General features: G+C 36.3%; 3 protein-coding genes across 4 annotated transcripts in view; 1 reads left to right on the forward strand and 2 right to left on the reverse strand.

Annotated features, from left to right (window-relative positions):
* Nucleotides 1-24,467, reverse strand: part of LOC147534705 (protein BOBBER 1-like) — an 83,899-nt gene that overhangs the window by 51,886 nt on the left and 7,546 nt on the right. The window lies entirely within an intron of this gene.
* On the reverse strand, nt 2,243-6,528 carry LOC147534712 (nucleoside diphosphate kinase 3-like). The gene is made up of 7 exons (XM_086648816.1): nt 6,259-6,528; nt 5,463-5,603; nt 3,645-3,682; nt 3,489-3,539; nt 3,131-3,298; nt 2,944-3,056; nt 2,243-2,561 (listed from the first exon to the last, which is right to left on the reverse strand). Exons 1-7 carry the CDS (start codon nt 6,338-6,340, stop codon nt 2,438-2,440), a joined length of 717 nt encoding a protein of 238 aa, XP_086504942.1. The 5' UTR covers nt 6,341-6,528; the 3' UTR covers nt 2,243-2,437.
* Nucleotides 10,452-20,420, forward strand: LOC147534713 (histone-lysine N-methyltransferase ATX4-like). Of its 2 annotated transcripts, none has more exons than XM_086646267.1 (23): nt 10,452-11,802; nt 11,923-11,978; nt 12,078-12,291; nt 12,759-12,884; nt 12,988-13,056; nt 13,162-13,230; nt 13,350-13,441; nt 13,543-13,635; nt 14,233-14,377; nt 15,152-15,257; nt 15,357-15,456; nt 15,590-15,714; nt 16,142-16,287; nt 16,529-16,633; nt 17,138-17,202; nt 17,476-17,680; nt 18,024-18,113; nt 18,223-18,279; nt 18,377-18,466; nt 18,857-18,943; nt 19,302-19,376; nt 19,818-19,918; nt 20,113-20,420. In XM_086646267.1, the coding sequence occupies exons 1-23, from the start codon at nt 10,912-10,914 to the stop codon at nt 20,192-20,194; spliced, it is 3,189 nt and encodes a 1,062-aa protein (XP_086502393.1). In that variant the 5' UTR covers nt 10,452-10,911; the 3' UTR covers nt 20,195-20,420. The 2 variants fall into 2 exon arrangements, with proteins under 2 accessions (XP_086502393.1, XP_086502394.1); XM_086646268.1 differs by having other exon boundaries at nt 14,242-14,377.

Raw genomic sequence — 24,467 nt, forward strand, 5'->3', positions numbered from 1 at the left:
TTTTGGACAAAACAATTTTGAGGGTAATGGACAATTTGGTCTATTTCAGAGAAATTAAGGTCCAATTGGAAAACCCTAGAAAATTAGTGGGGTCTACTATCTAACTTTGAAATCTCCACTATCTTAGATAGTTAGATATCACAAGATGAAATTAGTGGAAAGATTTGTAGACTTGGAAGTACCCTAGTTATTATTTTGACATGGGTAATAAGATGGGTAGGTCCTTATTTTGATGGGCTCATGGGCTAATTTCTATTTGGCCTTCGACTTGTGACACGTCCCTCTTAGGTACTTGTAATTTGGCCAACTCTCTACTTGGTCCTTTAACTAACATAATTGTCGCGGTTTTGTTGAAGATGTTATTGTTGTATATTTTAGAAAAGATGAATAAGAAAGATGAAGAGGGTTGGCGACTCTCTCGGGTTAGCCATAGACGAAAGTCTACGACTAAGAAAGGGAGATAGGTATAGGTATCATTTTCTCTCCCTTTGTGTCTAATGTGAGAGAGAGGAGTAGGCATCACTTTCTCTTCGTCTCCATTTTGACTAGAGATTGGAATATCTCTATTTTTCAGAAAACTAAGTTAGTGGTAGAAATCATGATAGAAACGTACCAAATTCACTACAAAATTACTTCTAAATCAAAGGTGTTCGTAAATACATATATGTCTTAACTAGAAATTTACTCTCAGGTAATTTTAGGTTAATCCAACCTTGCTTCAAATTATGTCTTAGCTCATGCCTGTCTCTTCCCCATTTAAGAGTTTGGGAGAAGGAGATTCATCTCTCTCCTCCAAATCTCTCACTCACTATCTCTCTCTGCCTCTCTATGCACTTGCATACAAAGGGTGATAAATTGTCTCTCGAAATATTTGGAATACGTCGAAAATATTTGACGAAAACTTATAACTTTGGTTACAACATGTTACACACCAGCGCTTACATGGTGTAATTTGAAAAGTGTTTGATTCTTTTTATTTATATGATCTTAGTGTCAAATTACACTTAAAAATTGAAGGATATTTATTGACGCGTTTTGAGGATTAATACAAACATTACTTTTCGTTATCAAAATCATGTACTATGTTTGCTCGAAAAAAATACTTAAATCGCTGACCTACTATTCTTTTACTTTAAAACGGAAAAAGGTTTTTCCTAAATACTAATTAGCATAATGGAGTGGGGCGGTATCAACTTATATTATCCATTTTTGGCTTAAACTGGAAGCACTTTTCGAATTAAATTACATATCTAATTTCACTTTGTCAACTACAATTATAAATTTATAGTCTTGACTTATTGTGAAACATAAAATTAAGAAAAATGTTTTTAGGTAAAGTGGGTGAGTGGCAATTGTGTCTCCACATCTATATAACAAGAGGTGCACTCATAATCTATTTCTGTAACAATGTTACTCATCTGTGTTATTTTAGTTAACATGAAAATAATAAAACCATTCTTTAACAAGAAATAATAATAAAATTAGGGCATCGGGTTTAATGACAACTGAAGACCGTTAATAATAAACGAACATCAGTAATGATCTCTTTTAAACAGCGACAACTGACATGTAGAAACGTGTGTTTAATCCATAGTTTTGAGCGGAGTCCAACTCCTAGAGATTGAAATTGTTAGTTCTCTACTAAATTTATGTGAGATATTTTCCCAAAAAACCACACAAAGCAAGCTTTAAATGCCAAGAAAACTACATCTACCTTATAGCTATAATCTTGAAATAAGAGTAGAACATAATGTACATTCCATAAAGGCTGAACTCAAACAGCTCCTAAAAGTTTGTGGATTTACAACTGAAAATGATTCAACCAAGACAAAAGTACAACTTAACATGCAAGAATGTTTCCTAATTCCTAGCTAAAAAGTAGTACTCCCAAGAATGTATGAGGTTGGTTAAATACTAGTGTATTTCCTTTTCTTCTTTTCCATATTTAGAAGAATGGGGTAAGTAAGAGTTGTTTGTTTTGGTTCCATCTTGTGTGGAATACACGAATGAATGACTTCATTGTTTTGTTCATCTATGCTCCACCAATCCGATTCATTTATCTAAGAAAAACAAAGGTAGTGTTAATCGGCCCTCGGATTATTCTTCACAATCTCGATGTTTATCAAATTCCCGATCAAAATTTCTTGGTAAATATGATCCAACAGTTATTATTGAACCACATAGGACTATCTACATTTATATAAAGTTGGGAAAGAAGTTTGGTTGAAAATATGAAATAACATTTCGATCTAAAAGGTATTATTATTATTACTCAAGTGATTACATCTCCTAAATGTTTTCTTTTGAAGGAAGTTTCTGTTTTCTTCTCAGTTCTCCCCTACAATATTTGATTTTATTTTTCATGAAATTACCTGATCCAAATCAAGCTTTTACTGCCGAAATTGCCAAAAAAAAAAACAGAAGAAAAAAATTATCATCAGTTGTCGCCATAGACCCACTTCTCAGAGTTACTGGTGTAATTAACCAACTCTTCTTGTTTGAACCAAAGATTGATCTCGTCTTTTGCAGTTTCAGGGCCATCGCTGCCGTGGATGATGTTCCTGCAGATTGGAAACACTCGAGTTAAAGTTGAAAGAATACATAGCACACATAGCCAAATGCCCGTAGCACACACTTTCCTCAAAAAACGCAGCTTATGCCTACTATTTAGTGTGTCTGTGCGTGTCTGTGTGTGTGTGTGCGCGTGTGTGGTGTGTGTGTGTGTTTTGTGATAGAAGTTTTCAGCTGACCTTGGTTTACTAGTTTTTCAAGGACTAAGGAAGTAGGTGATTAAAGACTGAAAGAGGACTACAAATAAAAAATAAAGTGGAAAAAGGTAAAGTTCAAAACTGATGAAGAAAGGAAAGACTAGTCCAGATTGGGTTAGCTGTTTTGAGAAATAAGTGAATATCGACTTAGTTTAAGTCTATTCATTCAGCATACCTTCCAACAACAACGGCAAGATCTCCTCTGATGGTTCCAGGCTCCGATTTTTGTGGATCTGTGGCTCCAATTAGCTTTCGTCCGTACTTAATGACACCCTCACCTTCCCAAACCTATTTATGTAAATGGATTAGTTTTGTAAAATCTTGTGTACTTTGGCAAGAACCGAAAAGTTAGATTTTCATACCATGGCAAGAACAGGACCAGAACTGAGGAAGTCACAGAGACCGTTAAAAAATGGTCTTTCCTTGAGATCATGGTAATGTTTCTCGGCGAAGTCCTTGGATGGAACCACTAACTTAACAGCCACAAGCTTGAAACCCTTACGTTCGAACCGGGATACTATTTCTGAAATCTGTATGAAAAGTTTAAAATCAGACATGGGCTTGATAAGATGTCAAAAAGGTATCAAAGCTGGTCAAATGATCTGTTCTAAATTGATTAATGGAAATAAAAAGAGAGGCTTGAGTTACTGCATTTTTAATAGGGAAAGCACTCCCTCTGATATGAAATGCTTGAAGGAACAAAGAGTGTGATTATCTTACCAGCCCTCTCTGAACTCCATCAGGCTTGATAGCAATAAAAGTACGTTCCAGCTGAATCAAGAGAACAAATTTAGCTCATTCAAGTGAAAAAGAAAGTATTTGAAGAAAACAATTGTTTCCAAAGAACAAGAAATGCAACTATACTATTTGTAGTACCTCGGCAGCATATGTTTCCTGATCCTGGAGCATGTAAACTGGGAGAAAACGAAAAAAAAAATAACACAGAAAATTTAGATTCAGAAAAAGGAGAAGTGTGTACTACAACCAGTGGCGGATCCGGGATTTCGACCTAAGGGGTGCAATGTTACATACCATTTTTTTTTTGCAAACATAGTAATTTAAAAAATACTTCTGTTCACTAATTGTTTAATACATCAAGGATTACAAACGCAATTGACCTCTACAAGAGTTCATGTTTTAAAATGTACGCATAATCGACACATTGTCAATTTCTCAAAACACTTGTTCTTAAATAAAGACTATTAAACTACCATTATTAATTATCAAGCTGAGACTACTAAAATCTGTCGGATAAAATTCAGCAAGGGCTTCAATCCCATTGATTTGTGTATTTGGGTGGTTGGGTAGATGAATTGAAGTTTATAGATTGGTTGGTTTATGCGGTTTATTGTTGATGGAAATTAAGTACGGTGAGAGTTAAAGCTATGAATATATACACTATATAAATTACTACTACTAAATTTTTTTTTGTACAATTTGTATTGAAAAACACACACATATACATCAGTACATGTGAGTCTTGATAAAGATTTATACACGTAATACAATTGTATTTATATCCCCATTGATGCACCAGCAAACTTCAATTCAACCACTAAACTTAAATTCAACCGCACAACCACACCATTAAACTCTATAAATATCTCTTAATTATTCTTGTCAAACAACAATCTATCTCTTCATTAATACTTAAATTAATTATTTTTATACAATTTCAATCAACATCCACTTAAAACACATTTTCTTATTAATTTTCAGAATTCTTTGATATAAATTCCTTTTCTCAGTTGGGACGTGGTGGGGCACTCCGCCATGTTATGAGAGTCACATGCTACATCTTGAAATGGACCATGTCCCTTCCCCCCCCCCCCCCCCCCCCTAAGTTTACCTAACCGTTATTGACTCTCTTTTCTCACTCCAACCTTTTAATCGAAAATCAGCATATCCTTTTTCTACACAAATGGGTCACTAAGACACGAAAGACGGATAAAAAAATGAACTTTTATCGAACACGATGAACTACAATGGCCGACATTACTACTGATACCCTGAAGTTACTTCACACATACCTCAATTTCCAATCATATAGCTCTGTTTGCTCGGTTCATGTGCCTCAACGACCACAAGGAACAACCAAGCAAGTGAGACTGCACGATTGAAATTTTGAGATGATTTTGAGGCACGTTTGGGGTATAATAGTATTGTTGCTAACAGACACGGATACAGGAGGGTGTGGGCGCACCAGTAGTAAAGAAAAATTGCATCAACAATAAAGCAAGCAATTTATAAATTTCAATCCAACTACCTGACCAACCTATAAACTTCAATTCAACTAACCAACCACCCGACTACATAATTTAAAGGGATTGAATCTAATGTTGAATTTTATCTTTAAGATTTCAGTAGTTTTCACACTATGTTACTTAGTTCTCAGCTTGATAATTACATTTACAATATGAGGGAGAATGATGATTTCTCAAACTTAGATGGGGATTAAAGCTCTTACAAGAATATTGATGGTAACTAAGAGAGGCGATGCATATCATTTAGTTTATTACTTTGGCATTAACTTTGTTGGTTGCGATTGTCATCGTTGAAAGAGCCTTTTTTAGTTATGAAGTTAGTCAAGACACACATAAGAAACCTAATACTATAGTTTTCCTTTAGATCTGTGGTTGAATGATAGTCTGGATAGTTCATCTTTATGTGGATAGTTCATCTTTATGTACAAACCTGCAGCAGGAAGGGCAAGGGCTCCGGAAATCCATCCATTAAACGCACTCCTCGAATCTGCTCTACCATAGAATGAAGCTACAGCAGGCACCACCTTCCCTCTGAAGGAGGTTGTTGTTGCTGCTGCAACAGCTCTCCCTTCTACACAAGACAATGGGTGACTAAGATACTTTTCAACATTAATTTACTTACAGAATTTACATTACTAGATATATCAATGACATCATATTAGTAAACTAATATGCCAAACGAGATCAAACAACAAATTAGGCCAAACCATCTGAGTGATACTATGGAATTAGTAGAGCCTGGAGAGATTACAGCACAAAGTATTAATGGGTAAGGGGGGAAAATCAGGAAAACCCAAATTTCTGACTCTGAAATGCAAACATCTAAGCGGACTAGAAGATCCAAAACTTAGGCAACTAAAAAGTAATTCAAGTTTCAAATACCCTTTGGCCTTGAGATAAAGACAAGTATTGAAATTTACCTGAATTTGAAAAAGGTAGATCGTCTGATACTAATTCTAAAGAAAATTCACCCCATAAATATAATCATTTCCCTAAAGATCTGATGAATTACCTAAAGCTTCAACATTTTACACTTTTTTAATAAAAACCCATCCAAGTGTTGGGGAAACCAAAAAAGCAATCAACTTTTTTTTCAAATCAACATAGATAAACAGAAAAAAAAAGTCAAATAGGAAAATCAATTTAGTATGTCTGATAAAAGTAGGATTAAAATGAAGCAAAAAAGACAACTTTAAAAGCAAAAAGTGTTGTGAAAAAGAACTCACCACTGGCAATAGAAGCATTCTTAGAAGCAGAGATGAGTGATCTGAATGCCTTTGAAGCAGATCTGTAGATCTGAGAACTCATCTTCACTTGTTGAAGCTAGAAAAACCTTTTACTCTGTAGCTCTCTGAATTGGGGAAAACTAGATTTAGGGTTTTGTGTGTGAGATTGAGAGTATATATATGTAGAGAGAAAGAGGAATAAGGAACTGATTTTGAGTGGTGGAGGTGGGTTAGGAGTATGCCACTTTGGTGGTATGTCTCATGACTCATGAGAGTGTGATTAGAAAATGACAATTGCTAAATAGAGTTCTGTATTGTACTCGATAACACCCTGTAAGAACAAGAATTTCTTGAATTTTTTTTTTTTTCTTGTTGAAATAAGAATTTCTTGAATTTACTTTGGCATGGACTAAAAGAATTCTTAACTAAGCAAAAGTACGATATTTTTGTGTATACAAATGACAAAGAGTTTTTAAATTCATCACGTGCAATTGGTTACATCATCACAATGGTACAATATTGAAATACAATGTTAGATGATCACGTACAAAATCTTTTAGGCCCTTAAAGACCAAATAAAGATTCTTAAAAGTCGTCGTAATTGAGAGTCTTCAAGGCAACGACTGGTAGCTCAGTTGATAAGTCCATCTACTCCGCAATGCGGAGGACCCAGATTTGATCTTGTGAAAGTGCAAATTCAGAAATATTGAACTTGGATATAAATAAAGTAGTTTTGTAGATTTTAGGCCATTTTATTTGTCGGGCTTTACGTCATGCCTTTATAATGACCATTGTAGTCAATATTCAAAAAAATAATAATAAAAAAGTCTTCAAAGCTCATTTTTAGAATCTTTTTACTTAACATTTATTATTATATGGAACCATTTAGAAGAACTATTTCCATCAAGATTGAAATGTCATACCCCAGGAGTTGAGATGGGGAAGGAACAATCTAAAGTTGAATGCTATGCAAACTATTCTAGAATATGGTAGAAAAGTAAGTGTGTGATACGTTACTATGTGTGTGTCGGGTATGCTAGAGTGTACGTTTTAGAATGTTTTCTTAAACAATATACTCTGTGTATGTGTATATAATAGTTACACCGTACACCTATTCTCAACTCGTCTACTCTTGGCTCCATAAAACATTAACTCTTTAACTGGTTCATTAGAGATTTTGTAGTTACTTGAACAATTACTCGAACTTATAGAGTTATATAAATAATTTTGTTTAATTAAGACGGCAGATTTTGGAACATCAAAATTAAAGTATGATATTGCGAACATACGGAACAAAAAGGCGGAAAAATCAAATGTGGTACACAACAATAAGAGGTGCGTTATCTGGTTACATTGTGCAAAACACTCGGTTGCAAGTCCATTTGCAGCAAAATTATAGTGATGTATAGCAATATACTTGAAAACTGTCCACACTACAAATAGCTCATCTGTGATTGGCACAAGTTTCATGAGGTGACGCTACTTTCTTTCTCCTCTGTCTATCTCTTCTAATAGGCTGATTCGTCCCTTGTCGCATGAGAACGTGTATGCTGCGCGTGTGGGCATTTAAACCACAACGTTCCAAACTTTGGTTATTGGTCATGCGATGCCACCCTCCTCCCACTTGGGGATTTACACATTTCAAGAGACACAGGTTGCTACAAGGAATGGGATAAGATGGAACATCCAATCCGTAAAAGTCTCCTGTGGCCTGTGGGATACTTAATCTTTCAATTTAGGGTATCGTTGCTTCTTCTTTTTTTTCCTTTTTTGCTTTTGAAAAAAATGGATGTTATGGGATGGTGCAGATCAGTCTTCTGACCTACTAGTGATACCGTCTGTTTTGGCACACTTGGGCCTCACGTTTTAAAATGCTGGTGTTTGACCTCTTAAGAGAAGCACCATACTTCGTCTCGCCACCAATGTGAGATTGTTTTACAACACACCCTCCCAAGATCACATCGTAGTAGAGCAAATCGTGCTGATAAAGTGTTATAGGATGATGCAGATCAATCTTTTGGGTTGCTAGTGATAGTGTCCGCTTTGACACACCTAGGCCTCACGATTTTAAAAAGCCTCACTAAAGAATGGTGCTTAACTTCTTAAGAGAAGCACCACACTCCGTCTCGCCATCAATGTAGGATTGCTTTACAATAATGGACGGTTTGTTCGCCTTGAAATATTTGGTGGAAAAATCATAATTTTTATTTCTGACCATTATAAATTCAAATTAAACTATTTGGCATAAATGTAGGAATTTTTGGAGTGCTTTTGAAAGATTGTATAGTGATTGGACCTTTTAGTACCTTTAGAAAGCTCATTTTTCTTTCCCAAATCGATCGAAAATAGAGATAAACACATAGATAGCTCGTAACTTTTGAGGGGGTTTTAAATGTGATCTATAGAATTCCATCATTTGAATTGTTCTAGGATGAAACACAAATTCGTATTAATAAAATGGATTAATGCCGTTGGCCCTCGATTTGTGACCAACTCGCCGTTTTGGCTCCCATAAGTGTCTGGCAGTTCGTTTTGGCCCCAAAATCAAATTTTCGGGCAGTGGTGACATCATCATGCCATAAGCAATAATTTTCTATACCCAAAACACCCCTCTGACCAAATCTCCCTTTTCCACGCCAAATCTCGAGCTGTCACATCCCTATCAAATCACTTCCTTGCCAGGCATGTAGCCGAAATGAAATTTGTTTGCAGACATACGACTGACAAAATGTTGGGTGTCTTCATCGCATTTTTTTTCAACTCTTTCTTTTTTTCTTTCCTTGCCAGCATTGGAAATAAAAAGAGTAGAGATCGAAAAATGGAGATGACAGTGGTTATGGCGAAACATGTGGTAGTGGAAAGACAGAGAAGTCATTTTTCCAGAGAGATCGCATACTTATAGTCAGTCGATAATCTTCATTCTAACAAAACATATTGTTCGAAGGAAAATCGTTGCATATCAGCGACTGGTGATATGCCAGAGACATAGACGTAACCATGAATAGATTTAAGCTAGGTTGACTTAAGTAACGTTTTGCCTATGACATAATTGTCTAGAAGGCAAAAATGTTCCCTAAAGAAGGTGACATTGTTTGTTCAATAACAATTTCTTCATTTTTTAATCATTTTATAATTAAATTTCTTTTATGTTTCTACCACTAGAGATACCTAAAGTACGAGAAAGGGAGAATTCTTTTTAAGTTAGATTTGTGACAAAATACAAAAATAGGAGAAATTAACTCATTTGTCTTTTTTTTTTTGTTAAAATATTAACTCATTTGTCTTGTGAAGTAGTTAAAATAAAATATGGTACACATACCACACTAACTTCGCTAAAAAAAAAGTAGAGACACGTGGTGCTGTGGTGGCGATAGAAAAAATAATAAAATAATTAATAATGAGGGAAGAGGGAAATAATAGATGAAAAATTGAGAACGGATAGTCAATCAGGCACCTCTGCCGGCGACTGACGATAAATAAGTAAGCAAATAAAAACGAGATCATAAAGTGGGGTCAGAGAAATACAAAAGTGTTAAATATTACATATAAAGTGTAAGACGTTTGGACCGTCTTTGACTTATAGCATAAATACAGATTGAAGTGAGGGTAAAAATGGAATCGAAAAGACAACAATGGCTAGATTTGACGTAGCGGAAAACTAATAAAAGCCTTAGAACTTCGTCTAAAGACTACAAAACCGAAACTTTACGATGTAATATTAAAATACTGAAATATTATTAATTGAATTGAATGACCGAAACAACTTCTAGACCCTGTTTATATAGGCATAGGATTTCTTAATCTTAGTCAAACTCAAATAGCAACTCCTAAAAAATTTAAATACTAGAATAACAGAAATCCTAAACTGAAAACAACTCTCAAAAATAGAAAAACTACCAAAAGTCAGTTTTGAGCCCCTAAATGATGAAATTTGACCCTCGAAGTGGGACGGTGGTGGCGAAGCCGCACTGAATGACCAGAATGCTATTTCGTACCATCCCTTAAAATTTCGTTCAATTCCGACACCCGTAGCTTCGGTTTTGGCCGTTTTAGTCTGTCACTTTTATATTTGGCCGCATCTATTTCTTCCACGTATTTTTCGGCCAATTCCTCTACATCAAGAATATAGCGAAAAATATAAAAAAATGGCCATTTGGATATGTTATATAAACTAGGAGGCCAAAAAGGAAACTAGTCATAAACTAGGGGGCTACTATGGTAAATAACCCACAAAAATATTCCAAAGTCCCACGAAAACCCTTCCTTCCCTCCACATTTTCCCTCCAAATTTTCTCCGTTTGGGGGTTTTGGAGGCAAAGACGGCCACCTGCGAATTCGTTTCTTTAAAGTGCCTTCTCCCTCTACTCTCTCTCTCTCTCTGTCACTCATCTGTCGGTCGCTGTTGTAATTTCCGGTTCTATTTTGAAGTTTCTGCATTTCGTTCTCTATAATTACGAGGTTTGGCAGGGAAATTAAGGGTTTCTCTTCTAATTTCTCACCTCCTTCCAACTTTGAAGCTAAAACAAGATCGAAAAATTTTCAACCTGAGATTTGATTTACGATCTCGTAGTTAGGGTTTGTGACAAGGGCGTTGGTATTCGAAGAGGCGGAATTAGTGATATTGGATTTCAGGTGAGGCAGTGATTGGAAAAGATGATTATAAAAAAGATCTTGAAATCTGAAATGCCGAATTTGAAGAGGCGTAAAGCTGAAATCTTTAGTACTGAAGATGATAAAAGTTATGATAAATCGAAGAAGAGGAAGATCATTAGTACTAATTACCCGTTCCAGCTTCTAGAAAACATGGCCGCTAGTGGGATCCCGTTAAATGGCTACGGATTTCAACAAACATTTTCTGATACTACTAAAATTTCTCACTACCCAGGTGAGAATCAATACAAAAAGCCTGGAAGAAGTGATACGAAAGAGATTAGTTATGGACAGATTGTGAAAACTTCTCGTGGTCGAGTTCAGGTACTTCCTTCTCGTTTCAATGATTCAGTTCTTGATTCGTGGAAGAAAGATGCGAAATTAAACATGGAAGAGTTATCAAGTCTCGGTGCTGCTGAAACTATAGATAATAAGAAAAGAAAAGCTCTTAGTGAGATCTCCAACTATGAATACGGGGTTAAAGAGAAGAACTTGAACTACCCAACTTCGGAATTTCGTCCATTGATTAAGGAGAGAGGGTTTGAAGGAAGTGGTTATTTGGGGTCTAGGAAGTTCGAGGTTAAGAAGTATTCTAGCTCTCAAGTGACCCAAGTTGAAAATTGTGCAGTTGAAGAAAAACCTAAGATATTTCATCCAATAGGTATAGATAGAGCATTGAAGAAGAACTCGACGGAGAAGCGGAAGGGGTTTTATAGACCAGAGGACTTTGTTTTAGGTGATATAGTTTGGGCTAAATGCGGGAAGAGGTATCCTGCTTGGCCAGCTGTTGTCATTGATCCAATATTGCAAGCTCCTGATAGTGTTTTGAAGTCTTGTATTGCTGGAGCCATTTGTGTCATGTTCTATGGATACTCTGGAAATAAGAGAGAAAGGGTAAGAATTAAATCATTATATTCTCTCTATATAACAGCATTTTTCCCCAATATGGGTATGTCTTCATTTCTTTCGTTGAAATTGCTCATCGTTCGGTTATGTATGCCTCTTGGTGAACAGGACTACGCATGGGTGAAGCATGGAATGATATTTCCTTTCATTGAATATCTTGACAGGTGAGAATTTGTTGTACCTTTTTTGAGGTCTATAATGTGAGTCAATTGCAGTATTGAAAATTTTGATCTTGGGTTTAACAAAAAAATTGGGTCTTCCAGATTTCAGGGGCAAACCCAGCTGCACAGAAGCAAGCCCAGTGATTTTCGATTGGCAATAGAGGAGGCTTTTCTAACTGAGCATGGTTTTATGGACACAGCTTCAATGGGAAAGAGCGAATCTGTGGGCCAGCCGGCTCATGACCAGTCCATTCCCAGAGGGTTCGGAGAAGCAGCTAATATGAATCAGGATCAGGAGTGTCATTCCCAGAACAAGGCAAGTTGTATCTTAGTATCCTTCTTGTCCTCTTTTTTGGTTCTCTTGTTATGTGTGTCTGTGCACTGTTAGCGGTTGTCTCAATAAATGGTTAATGTATTTGGATTATGTTGGTGACTATCTATGTGGGATCAACTGGAATTGTGTAGGAGAGATGTAATATGATAATCAATTATGACCTGAAGAGGAAAGTTCCTCATTAGTCATTACAGTTTGTATGGAATGCCCTTGCATATGATATAGAACATCCTCAAATCTCAATCAGATAAGCTCATTCTGAGAACTGTAACCCCATTAAAGTGATTTGAGAATCAATCGTCAAATGGATCATATAGTTACACGTTGTTACAGGACATTGGAACTTATCTAGGCCTGAAGTAATGATAACATCCTAGTGCTAATTAAGATGAGATACTGTTATATTCATTCAACTTCCCGAAGTCATTAACTTTCGTTTCTTTGTACAGGATGTCCGTCAGAAAAGAAATGGACGACTTTGTGAGGGCTGTGGCTTGAGGTTGCCATTTAAAACTACGAAGAAAATGAAAGATTCAGATTCCAAAGACCAACTTTTATGTAAGCATTGTGCAAAGGTTCGTATGCCATGCCTTCTTTTGTACTGCGTGTAGCTTTCTTGATCACTAGTGTTGTCTGTATATGTTTATTGAACATGGTATGTAATATGTTATGCTGCAGCTAGTCAAGTCAAAACAATGTTGTGGTATATGCAAGAAAATTTGGCACCATTCAGATAGTGGGAGTTGGGTGAGTCAATCATCAATCTGAATGACATGTTTTATCTCTTCCGTTTCCCTCCCTTAATAAACTGAACCTCTGATCAATTTCTTGTCTATGCTTACTGTTAATCAGGTATGTTGTGATGGATGTGAGGTTTGGATCCACGCAGAGTGTGCCAAAATTTCTAGCAACCATCTTAAGGTATGTTATCATTAATGGGGAATCGTCGTATCATCAATATCTGTTGTGACTTGATTAGACGGGCTTCTTAGCATCTCATTACTAACTTGTTTTTTTCTCCTTTGTCTTGATTGCTGAAGAATCTGGAGAACACCGACTATTACTGCCCAGATTGCACACCAAAATTAAAACGTGAAAAGTCAGAATCAGAAAAAGCGCAGCAAAAAGTCATGTATGTATATATAAATCTGTGATGCTGTTCAGTACTGGTAATAGGAAGTTTCCCCTGGTAAACTCTGTTTGACGATGCCAATTTTTTTTTTCTTCAAACAGATCAGACAAAAAGAGAACTCAAAACTTGCTACCGGAGAGGGTAGTTGTTGTGTGCAGTGGAATCGAGGGGATATATTTTCCAAGTCTTCATGCGTAAGGATTAAAGAACACTTGATACTGTTATTCCGTTTCTTTACTGGTTAATGATAGAAAAGTTTATATTGATAACATTCTTCTCCTGCTTTATTTATTTTACCTTTCTCTTTATGATTATGAAATGATCAAACTGTAGAGTTATGTTTATCTACAAAACACGGTTACTGGAAGATATCCGTGCGAGATGTTAGTCACAATTGATAAAAAAAATGCCAAAATAGGACATGAACATGCACAACTGTATCTCATCTTACTTATATTGACTATTTGTAATGTTTTACTTTTCTTGCTTGTGGACCAACCACAGAAGTTAACCTAGAGTTGTTTTTATGGTCCAAGCATGACTAAACCCAAGTATGCACATGACATACCTATAAAATCTCACATTATATTACCTACTGAAGTGATTGGAAGCGTTTGGCGAGCGTATTAGACTATTTAACATAAATTCTCCTGTTTCCCAGATAACTCACATCCGTACGGTTTACTTCGCATTTGATTGGTTTTTGAGTACTAATGGCCACATTTGCCACATGATGACTGTATTATATCTTTTATGAATGAGATAATTTCTTCACTTATTTTATTTCATAGTTGTTACAGAGTTGTATGTAGATGTGGTAACTGCGGACCAGAGAAGATGACACTTTGTGACTGGGAGCGTCATACAGGTTCTAAGAAGAAAAATTGGAAGTCCAGTGTTAGAGTTAAAGGATTAGCACAACCACTAGCAGAATGGGTTTGTACTTCAGATCTTGCTCTATTAAACACTATTTTTTACTAATTATGCATTCATCTGTTATGGTGGCACTTTTTCCTGGAACACAAACCAAGAGAGATCTCATTGGCCAGATGTAGATAATTTGTTTCGCATCTAGAAGAAAATATATGAAAACTCTCAAAGCAACATTAGTACTTGGTAACTTCCATCGATATTTTTTGCCCTATTTCAGTTCATTAGACACTGAGACTTTTGTCCTTATAAGTGGAATATTTTTGTGCTTTAATCTATCTTTGTATTAGACTAACTAGTTCCTTTTTTTGTTTAAGAAAGGCGTAGATTATTTAATACTCTCACCTTCACAAAATAGCAACTTTTTTCTCTTTTATTTATTCTTATAATCAAGTTTCTTGAAGTTTTTTGTTCAGTACACTCCTTAAATTTTAATGTAATATTCTATCTTGTTACAAAAAAGTTTTGTTTAGTTGCGTCCACACTTTTTTGAGGGCTGCTTGGTTGTGTGGCTTGCATATGAGGGTCCTGGATACATCTAGTAATTTTGCTTGAAAATCTGGATATTATTTTTCTAATCTCGACTCTCGAGATATATAAACTTAAGGGTCTAGGCAGGGTAGTATTGCATTTATCAGCTTAAGTTCTAATATGTTTTTGTTAGAAAGTTTCGTAATGGCAGCGATATCAAGTTTTCTTCTCAGATGTGAGAATGGAATTTTAATTGTATCATGTCTGTCATGAAACATTCTTATTATTTCCTAACTCCGTACTGTGCAGATGCTGGAGATCTCAGAATATCACGAATCTGGACCTGCTTATGCAAATACACAAAAACAATTTCCGTTGAAGTTAAGAAAAGAGAAGTTAACTGCTTTATTGAAAGGTAAGATTGCTCTTCCGCACATCCATTTTTAACTGGTCATCTATGCTACAGAATCTCAGTTCCATCATTGAACAACATTTGATAATGTCATTATGGCAGAGAACTACGAACCTGTTAATGCTAAATGGACGACGGAAAGATGTGCTGTTTGTAGATGGGTTGAAGATTGGGATTACAATAAAATCATTATCTGCATCAGGTATTTCATTGTTGGTCACTAGTTGATTATTTGGTGAGACCAAAGTACATAGTGCTAGAGCTTTACTAGAGTTCAAGTTTTCAGCTTGAACTATGCAAGAAACATTTTTAACAGGTATGCACTTTTGTTCCAGATGTCAAATGGCTGTCCACCAAGAGTGCTATGGAGCGGCACATGTTAAGGACTTCACATCCTGGGTTTGCAGAGCATGCGAGACACCTGATGTCCCAAGAGAATGTTGCCTCTGTCCTGTGAAAGGCATGTTCCTGAACTTGGCAGAACGCTTTCTGGTTTTGTCTATATTTATACTTTAATATTTTGACACAACTCGCGAGTATCAAAGAGCTCTTTTTAGGAAGACTACATTCTTTTGCATCTTCTGAATCTACAAATAAACTGTTTTTCTTCCTTTGTTAGAAAACTCACTCATGTTTGTTTGTGACTCATGTGGCTGGTTGAACCATGAGAAATGAGTTGAACCACAGCTTGCAGTTCCAAAATATATTTTCACACCCCAAAGAACTCTCAACTTTCTAATTGTCATGCTAATTTTCTGAGAAATCTAGATACGTTTTGAGACTTCATTTTTCACTATTCATTAATGCTTCCTTCTCTTCAATGGTAGTTCCTATTTTCCTTTATCTTAACTAATGTTTTTTGTTCTTATCACGCTCTTCATCTATAGGTGGTGCTCTGAAGCCATCTGATGTTGAAGGACTGTGGGTTCATGTTACATGTGCTTGGTATCAACCTGAAGTATCTTTCTCAAGTGACGAGAAAATGGAACCAGCTGTTGGAATCTTGAGTATTCCATCAAACTCTTTTTTGAAGGTAAAATCTTTTGTTTTATAATTAGTCATGAGTGGCTTAATAACAAGCACCGCTTTCAAATTCCAATACATACATTGAAATTTACTTACCTTTTCTTTTTGGAATTTGAAGTCTAATTCTTTATCTCCCCAATTGTTACCAAAATTTCACTGCGGATAGCTTGAAAATTTATTGTGATATCCTATAGTACGTAGTTTGGCAGGTGCAAGTATCTGATTTGTTTCTTCACATTATCCTTCAGGTCTGTGTGATATGCAAGCAAAAACACGGGACATGCCAACAGTGTTACAAGTGCTCGACAAATTATCATGCAATGTGTGCATCAAGAGCGGGTTACAGAATGGAGGTAAGCTACCGAGTCATTTGTTCACTACGGTGATAAAACTAGTATATGTACTGGGCATTATTTTGACCGCAAGATAATATTGAAGTATTGGGTGTAGATAAGCTGCTCAAGATTATTCTCAATATACGTTTATCCACTCGTAGATTCCCGTTGATCAACTAATATTGTTCTGTATCTTTTTCTTTCTGAATCGCTGTCTAGAAGATGGTTGTTATGCTATCCCTGAAATTTGTCTCTATTGAAATAGTCGAGCTTTTTAAACCATCAGCATATTACTTCTGGTTATGGACTGGCATCAATAAATAACAGTTATTGCGTCCTCAGAATGCCAAACTGGCAATTTCTTTTTGATCATGTTAGTTAGTGGCAATGAGATGACAAGATAACTGAAACTTAGGTTCAACTTTTTTTCACTAATAACTGCTGCATGTTATTCTTTTATTCTTCTCTAATGATTATGTACTTTTTTATGAATCTTTCCTCCTGGCACTTTCCGTCTTGCAGTTACACTGCTTGGAGAAGCATGGGAAACAGACTACAAAGATGGTCTCTTATTGTGCTTCTCACAGGTAAGAGTTATCTGCTTCCTGATGTGTTTTATCCTATCTATGTATGGAATAGCGAGCAAAGGTCGAGCTGAAGAGGGTATGTGTGGGGGGTATCCCTATAGATGCTTTCTACGACCCCACCTGATAATTTGAAGATTAGCACTAGCTCTGAAACAATTTCATTTCTGAAATACATGCGTTCAATGTCTTCGCCAAACGCTAATAATGATATTAGAGTCTCTGACATTACCAAGCTTGATTTTTCCTAATAAATGCTTCATTATTTCTTTACAGGACGCCGAACCCAGATAACGGTTTAGTCGTACAGACTCCCTCGGGAGTTTTCTCTACCAAAAGCTTGCTTCAAGAAACAAAACGAACTGGTGCAAGGATAATTCCATGTAACAGAACTGTGATTTCTGAGGAATCAACCTCTGAAACTGATGAGTATGAGCCGATGTCTGCTGCTAGGTGCCGGATATTTAAAGGACTGAAAAAGGTATTTTCATGTTTTTGTAAGAGACTCAATATTCTGATGAATGTTATTATCTCAAAGAACAATGTTAAATTTAATTTAATTTTACCCAAACACAACATGCACAACCCATAAGATGTGATTCATGTAGTAATATACAAATTCTCTGAAAAAGAAGATAGTGCTTAAGTGCTTAGTGCTCTCCCTCTCATCCACACACACATGCACACAAACATTATCGTTTTTACTGCTATTTGGTAGTTGTAGCAAAAATAAAGCTTGAATCCTTCAGTTTCTCTTTACCTTAAAGGGTTCATGGTCGATAATTTCTGTTGTACTTGTCTCATTTTCTTGTTCTGATTTTCAGAGGGGGATGGGAGAAGGGCCAATAACCCATCTAGTAATGGGGCCTTGCCATCATTCATTGGACATGATCGAAAGCTTGAATACATTTAGGGTAATTTCCTTATATTTAATACGTTTGATGGTTTCGTCTTTATAATCCATCATTGTACATTGAGATGAATCATTAGAAACTAAAGTGCTTGTGCTTTTCTGTCTAATAGGACGAGAAGGTCACGAAGTCCTTCTCTACATTCAGGGACCGCATTAACGACTTGCAGGCAAATTCACCTTCCTTTATTATATTATATTTCCATGCTTGATTATTTTTCCATGCTTTCTTAGCCTTACTTTGCTGGTTCTCATTGTTGGCTACAGAGAACCGAAAAGGATAGGGTTTGCTTTGGTAGATCTGGTATTCATGGATGGGGCCTCTTTGCACGCAAAACTATTCAAGAAGGAGAAATGGTACTTCTTTGAACCATCATGTTGTACTAGAAAATAATCTCTTTTCCTTTTCCAATTAACAATTTATTAGTTCTTTATTTTATTGAGAAGGTTTGCCCTTCCATGAATTATATTGTAACACTTTCTCAAACCACAAACTGTATTTGACAAATATGTTTTCTGAAATAGGTCTTTTGTCTATATATTGATCAAAAACAACAGAAGGAAAAAAGTGATTGTTTAAAATAAATGGTTAGTCACAAATGGTCTAAAGAGTAATTTTCAGCAATACATGGGGTTACAAGGGAAACCCAATAATTTGTTGTTTATAGTTAACATATCGTGTGCTTCTTTTATAAAGAAGCGAAATGCAATTCTGAAATAGGGAAAAACTTGTCTATGATTCTCCAGGTTCTTGAGTATCGCGGTGAGCAAGTCAGACCAATTGTTGCAGACTTGAGAGAGGCACGCTACAAGAAGGAAGGCAAAGACTGTTACGTAAGTCACTTCTCTAAACTTTTCTTTGTTCATTCTTCCATTTTCAATAACCTGCATGACTTAGGTCACAAGAGAATTTCTTTGGTTAGTGATGATAGTTTAACAGATTCTATTCTTTGAGATTTGCAAATTTTAACGTCCTATCCTGTGTCCAAGTTTCATATCTTATTTTGCCAAATTCATTAGGGCAAACTAAGGATTGGTTTGTGTTTGCTCGTAAATATTAAAGCTTAACTTGGATTATGAATATTCCCAAAAATACAAGAAGTACCAAAAAGAGAATATTAAAGCTTAACTTGGATCATGATTTTGTTCAGAAGCTTTGATATTAATCTGAAGCCTGTCTAAATTTATGCAGCTATTTAAAATCAGTGAAGAGGTAGTGGTCGATGCAACAGATAAAGGGAATATGGCCCGCCTCATAAATCACTCTGTAAGTACATTATGGGAATTAGAGAAAACTTGCAAGCTTTTTTGTCTTGTTTTAGAGTTGATTCGTTACTCTTTTTCTCCTTTTTTGGTACTTACCTGTGTAGTTAGAATTTCAAATTAGATGGTTTAGATCATGTGAAGGTTATCTGGAGTTAGTAAAACTGAACCCCCTAAACCCTCCACTTGACCATTTGGGGGTCACTACTACTGTTGCTTTAGCAGTTTCAAAGATTTGAAGATGCACATTTTTGTGAAATGCTGCTAATTATCCTATGAGGCAGTCAAAAGGGTCAAATACAGGGTCTATGTAGCACTGTTTTATTTGGAATAAAACGGAAAACTGAAGCTCGCAGTTTAATCCCTCTAAGAAATTATATGTTTTCTAGAATTTGATTGGTTTCCACTCTCAATCATGAAATCTAAGTTTGTACTTCTGCTGTAGTGTATGCCAAATTGCTATGCAAGGATCATGAGTGTGAGTGATGACCAAAGCCGGATTGTTCTTATTGCTAAAGCGAATGTTTCTGCAGGCGATGAGCTAACGTATGTACCTCCTACAACCCTTTTCTCTCACTTTTTCTCTATGTCTATATCCGTACTGTTTTCACCACACTGATTGATAGTTTGTCTGCCTAAATAAACATAAGTTTACGAGTGCAAATTTTTTCTATAAATAAATTACGTACAATGGTACAAATTTATTTTGTAGTAATTCAATGTATTTGTTTGTTTGGCAGGTACGACTACTTGTTTGATCCGGATGACTGCAAAGTTCCTTGCCATTGTAAAGCACCAAATTGCAGGAAATTCATGAACTAGGTTCCTGTAAACTTGCTATTCTTTCTTCATACAAAGTATCCCATATCAAGCCAATCTTGTAACATCTATGTATTATTTTTGTTACATTTTCTCCTTTTTGTTCAAGTAATTTCATTTGCATATGATAATCACTTTAAAGCTTGATAAAAAGGCACTCAGTCAGATGTAGTTAATTGTTCAGCTGCTGCATATTTATGTGAAAAATGTGAAACTCTTTTAAGTGTAATTCTTTTTTCATCCATTCTTCTTATTTGGGTTGTCGAATTTGGCTGGTTTTAAAGTTTAGAAGGTTTCCTTTCAAATCTATCGGCTCTTGTATTGAAAAAAGTTATGATTAGAAAGAAAGAATTTTCAGTCATTTATAAAATCAAATGTATTTTATTTAATATGGTCATTAGTTGTTATGAGACAAACAATCTCTTGTTCTAGTGCTAAAGTTGAAAGAAAATAGAAACAGGGGTAATTCTGTCATTTTCTGTAATAGTTAGTTGGAAATTTGCGCGGGAAAACACCTATTCAGAAAACAAAACCAATTCCGGGTGAAGTTATTAGCAACGAAATTGAAATGTTAGGTGAGTTAATTGAAATATGTCTATTCTAAAAAATTCACCCCATTTTAGAAATAAGAATCAAACCCTAGAGAGAGAGAGAGAGAGAGAGAGACTAATCTTTTGTTCAATTCTGAAAACAGTATGTTACTACTTCGTATCAAAACTTGAAAGTCTATTTTCTCCAATCGAAGAGTTGTGAAAATAAAAAAGAGTTCAAGAATTAATGAGTATAGTAAGAATCATGACCGGTAATGTTCGATGTTTGCTTGTTATCGCTTAAACTTCTCTTCAACTGTCATGAACTCTTATATTGCTTCACAATGAGGGAGAAAAATCTGTTTAGTCTGGTATTTGTATTGCCTTTGAGTCTGGAGTTTACTACTTTAGTTATGATGTATTTTATATGAGCCATTACAGGTGGTTACTTGGGGTCGGATGGGGTAGGTTTATGTTTTTTTTTTGTTGTTGGTGCTCCTTTCGTGGACGACCCCTCTTAGTCCTTTGTGGTGGTGGCGGTGTCAGATTGGTGGTTCGGATACGTGGTGTCGATTTCACAGTGTCTGCTAAAGATCGAATTGGTTGATGTGCAGGATAAGTCCCCGTTGGCGATGATGATGAGGATGACAGTGCAGATGCTGCAATTGGAGAATGACCGAGCTCTGGACGTCGTGGTGGTGCTGTAATACTGGAGGTGGCACCAACTTTGTGTTGAAGACAATAAGAATATTCAAAGGGAAGAAGATGAAAGAAACACTCTAATGGAGGCAAGGGTTTTCATTAGTGAAACTAGGTTTTACAAGGAACAAATATATAGTAACATAAAAGACTAAAAGGCCCTTGAAGGGCAAATTACTAAACAACCCCTAACTATAATATATATATATATATATATATATATATATATTCTAACACCCTCCCTCAAACTCACGATGCGGTGTTGAAAAGCATCGAGAGTTTGCTAGCTAAGAAACGAAAGCGTGGAACCGAGTGTGACTTGGTGAACAAGTCAGCAATCTGCATAGTGGACGAGACAAACGGCAAACTGATGGTGCCTTGAGTGAAATGATGCCGAGTAAAGTGACAATCAATCTCAATGTGTTTGGTGCGTTCGTGAAAGACTGAATTATGAGCGATATGGATAGCACTTTGATTGTCACAATACATAGGAGTAGCCTCTGGAACGGAAACACCCATGTCTGCAAGTAACTCACGTAACCAAACTATCTCAGCTGTCGTAGACGCCATAGCACGATACTCAGCTTCAGTAGATGATCTAGATACAACAGTCTGTTTCTTGCTCCTCCAAGAAATAAGAGAATCGCCCAAGAATACACAATAACCTGTAATAGACTTACGATCTGTGCGATCGCTCGCCCAGTCTGCATCTGAATATGCTCGCAAAGTCAAGGAAGAAGTTGATGAAAGAAGGAGACTCTGAAAGCAAGTACCTCGAAGATATCTCAGAATACGAAGAACAACTGCCCAATGAACTGTAGTAGGTGAACCCACAAACTGGCTAACAACATGCACAGCATATGCAATATCTGGACGAGTAATAGTGAGATAAACCAAACTGCCAACAATAGTACGATATAGTGTAGGATCTGCTAAAGGAGTACCATCTGTAGAAGAATAACGAGCATTAGACTCGATAGGAGAGTCGGCTGTCCGAGTATCACTGATACGAGCACGCTCAAGAATATCCGTAGTGTATTTGGACTGAGAGAGAAGGTAACCTTGCGGGGTAGAGGCTACTTCAATCCCCAAAAAGTAACAGAGAGTGCCTAGATCCTTCATTTCAAATTGGCGTGCTAGCTGCAACTTCAAAGATGCAATACCATCAATATCATCACCAGTAATAATCATGTCATCAACATACAACGACAAAAGAATGCGACCTGCAACACTATATTTGACAAAAAGAGCTGAATCATGATTGCTAGAAGCAAAGCCAAGAGATGTAACTACATGTGAGAACTTCTCAAACCAAGCTCGTGGTGCCTGTTTGAGACCATATAATGCTTTCTTAAGCTTACAAACTTCTCCAGATTTATGTGGAACACCAGGAGGAGGATTCATATAAACTTCTTCCTGAAGATCCCCATTTAAGAAAGCATTTTTAACATCCATTTGAGAGATATGCCATTGACGAACCGAAGCAACTGCAATAAGCATACGAACAGTAGTCATTTTTGCAACCGGAGCAAAAGTCTCCTCATAGTCCATCCCATACTCCTGCGAAAACCCCTTAGCAACTAGTCTTGCTTTGTACCGCTCAATAGACCCATCAGACTTTGTTTTAATATTGTATACCCAACGAGAACCAATAGTACGTTTACCAGAGGGCAAAGGTACCAAATCCCATGTATCAGTCTTATGCAAAGCAGAGAGTTCTTCAGCCATTGCCTTTCGCCAAAGAGGATCAACAACTGCCTCCTTATAGGAAGAAGGCTCAGAGTGACAATGAATAGATGCTAAGAAAGAAGTAAAAGAAGGAGAAAAGGTAGAATAAACAAAATCAGGTAACTGAGTGGACTTACGAGCACGATGAGGATAACGAGAAGATGGATGTGCAATCTCATTAAGAGCTTGGTCAGTCGTAGGAATTGGAGGTACATCACAAGTGAGAGGAACATCAGTAACATCAGGTGCAGCAGGTTCAACATCAGTAGTAGGAGTATCACAAACATCAGAAAAAGGATCAATATGGATTAGGTTAGAGGGAGTCACATCATGAGCATTAGCAGGAATAGAAAAATAAGGTATATGCTCTAAAAATACAACATGACGAGAGACATAAAATTTACGAGCAACTAGATCATAACACCGATAACCCTTCTGACCTTCACCATAACCAAGAAATACACACATGGCAGAACGAGAAGATAACTTGCTACGCTCAACATGAGGACGAAGAACAAAACAAGTACACCCAAATACTCTTAAGGACGAGTAGTCAGGAGCATGCCATGTCAATGCTTGAAATGGAGACAAACCTGAACAATGGGAAGTTGGAATTTTGTTAATTAAATTTACTGCGGTGAGAACAGCTTCACCCCAATACTCACTAGGAACAAAGGCAGACAATAACAAAGAACGAGCAGTTTCAACGATGTGCCGATGCTTCCTTTCAGCAACACCATTTTGCTGAGGAGTATCTGTACACGAAGATTGATGAATAGTTCCATCCATAACAAGCAACTCACGAAACCTATTTGAAGTATATTCCCCACCTAAATCACATCGAAAACACTTAATGATAGAGGAATATTGTGTTTTAACTAAGGCTCGAAACTGTTGATAAATATCATAAAATTCAGAACGATGTTTCATAAGATAAACCCAACAAAAACGAGTGTAATCATCAATAAAGGAAACATAGTATTGAGAACCTCCTTTTGTGGGAACAGGAGAAGGACCCCATACATCAGAATGAACTAGATCAAAAGGTTTAACTGAAACAGACAGACTCGAAGCAAAAGGTAAAGCGGAAAATTTTGCAAGTTTGCAACCACTACAATCAGAAATATTTTTAACTTGCAAATCTCCTAATGCACCGGTAGACACTAAATATTTCAACCTAGATGCTGAAACATGACCAAGACGAGAATGCCATAAGTAAAAACTAGAAGATGAAGGACTCAAACGGAAGGATGACAAGTCAAAAGTGGAAGCTGCAACATCAGGTACTTTCAGCTCCTCTACAAAATATAATGCCCCAT

The sequence above is a fragment of the Eschscholzia californica genome, unplaced genomic scaffold (genome assembly GCF_041429995.1).
Source record: "Eschscholzia californica isolate CP2 unplaced genomic scaffold, dmEscCali1.0.p SCAF_6, whole genome shotgun sequence".
In the NCBI taxonomy this organism is placed as follows: Eukaryota; Viridiplantae; Streptophyta; class Magnoliopsida; order Ranunculales; family Papaveraceae; genus Eschscholzia; species Eschscholzia californica.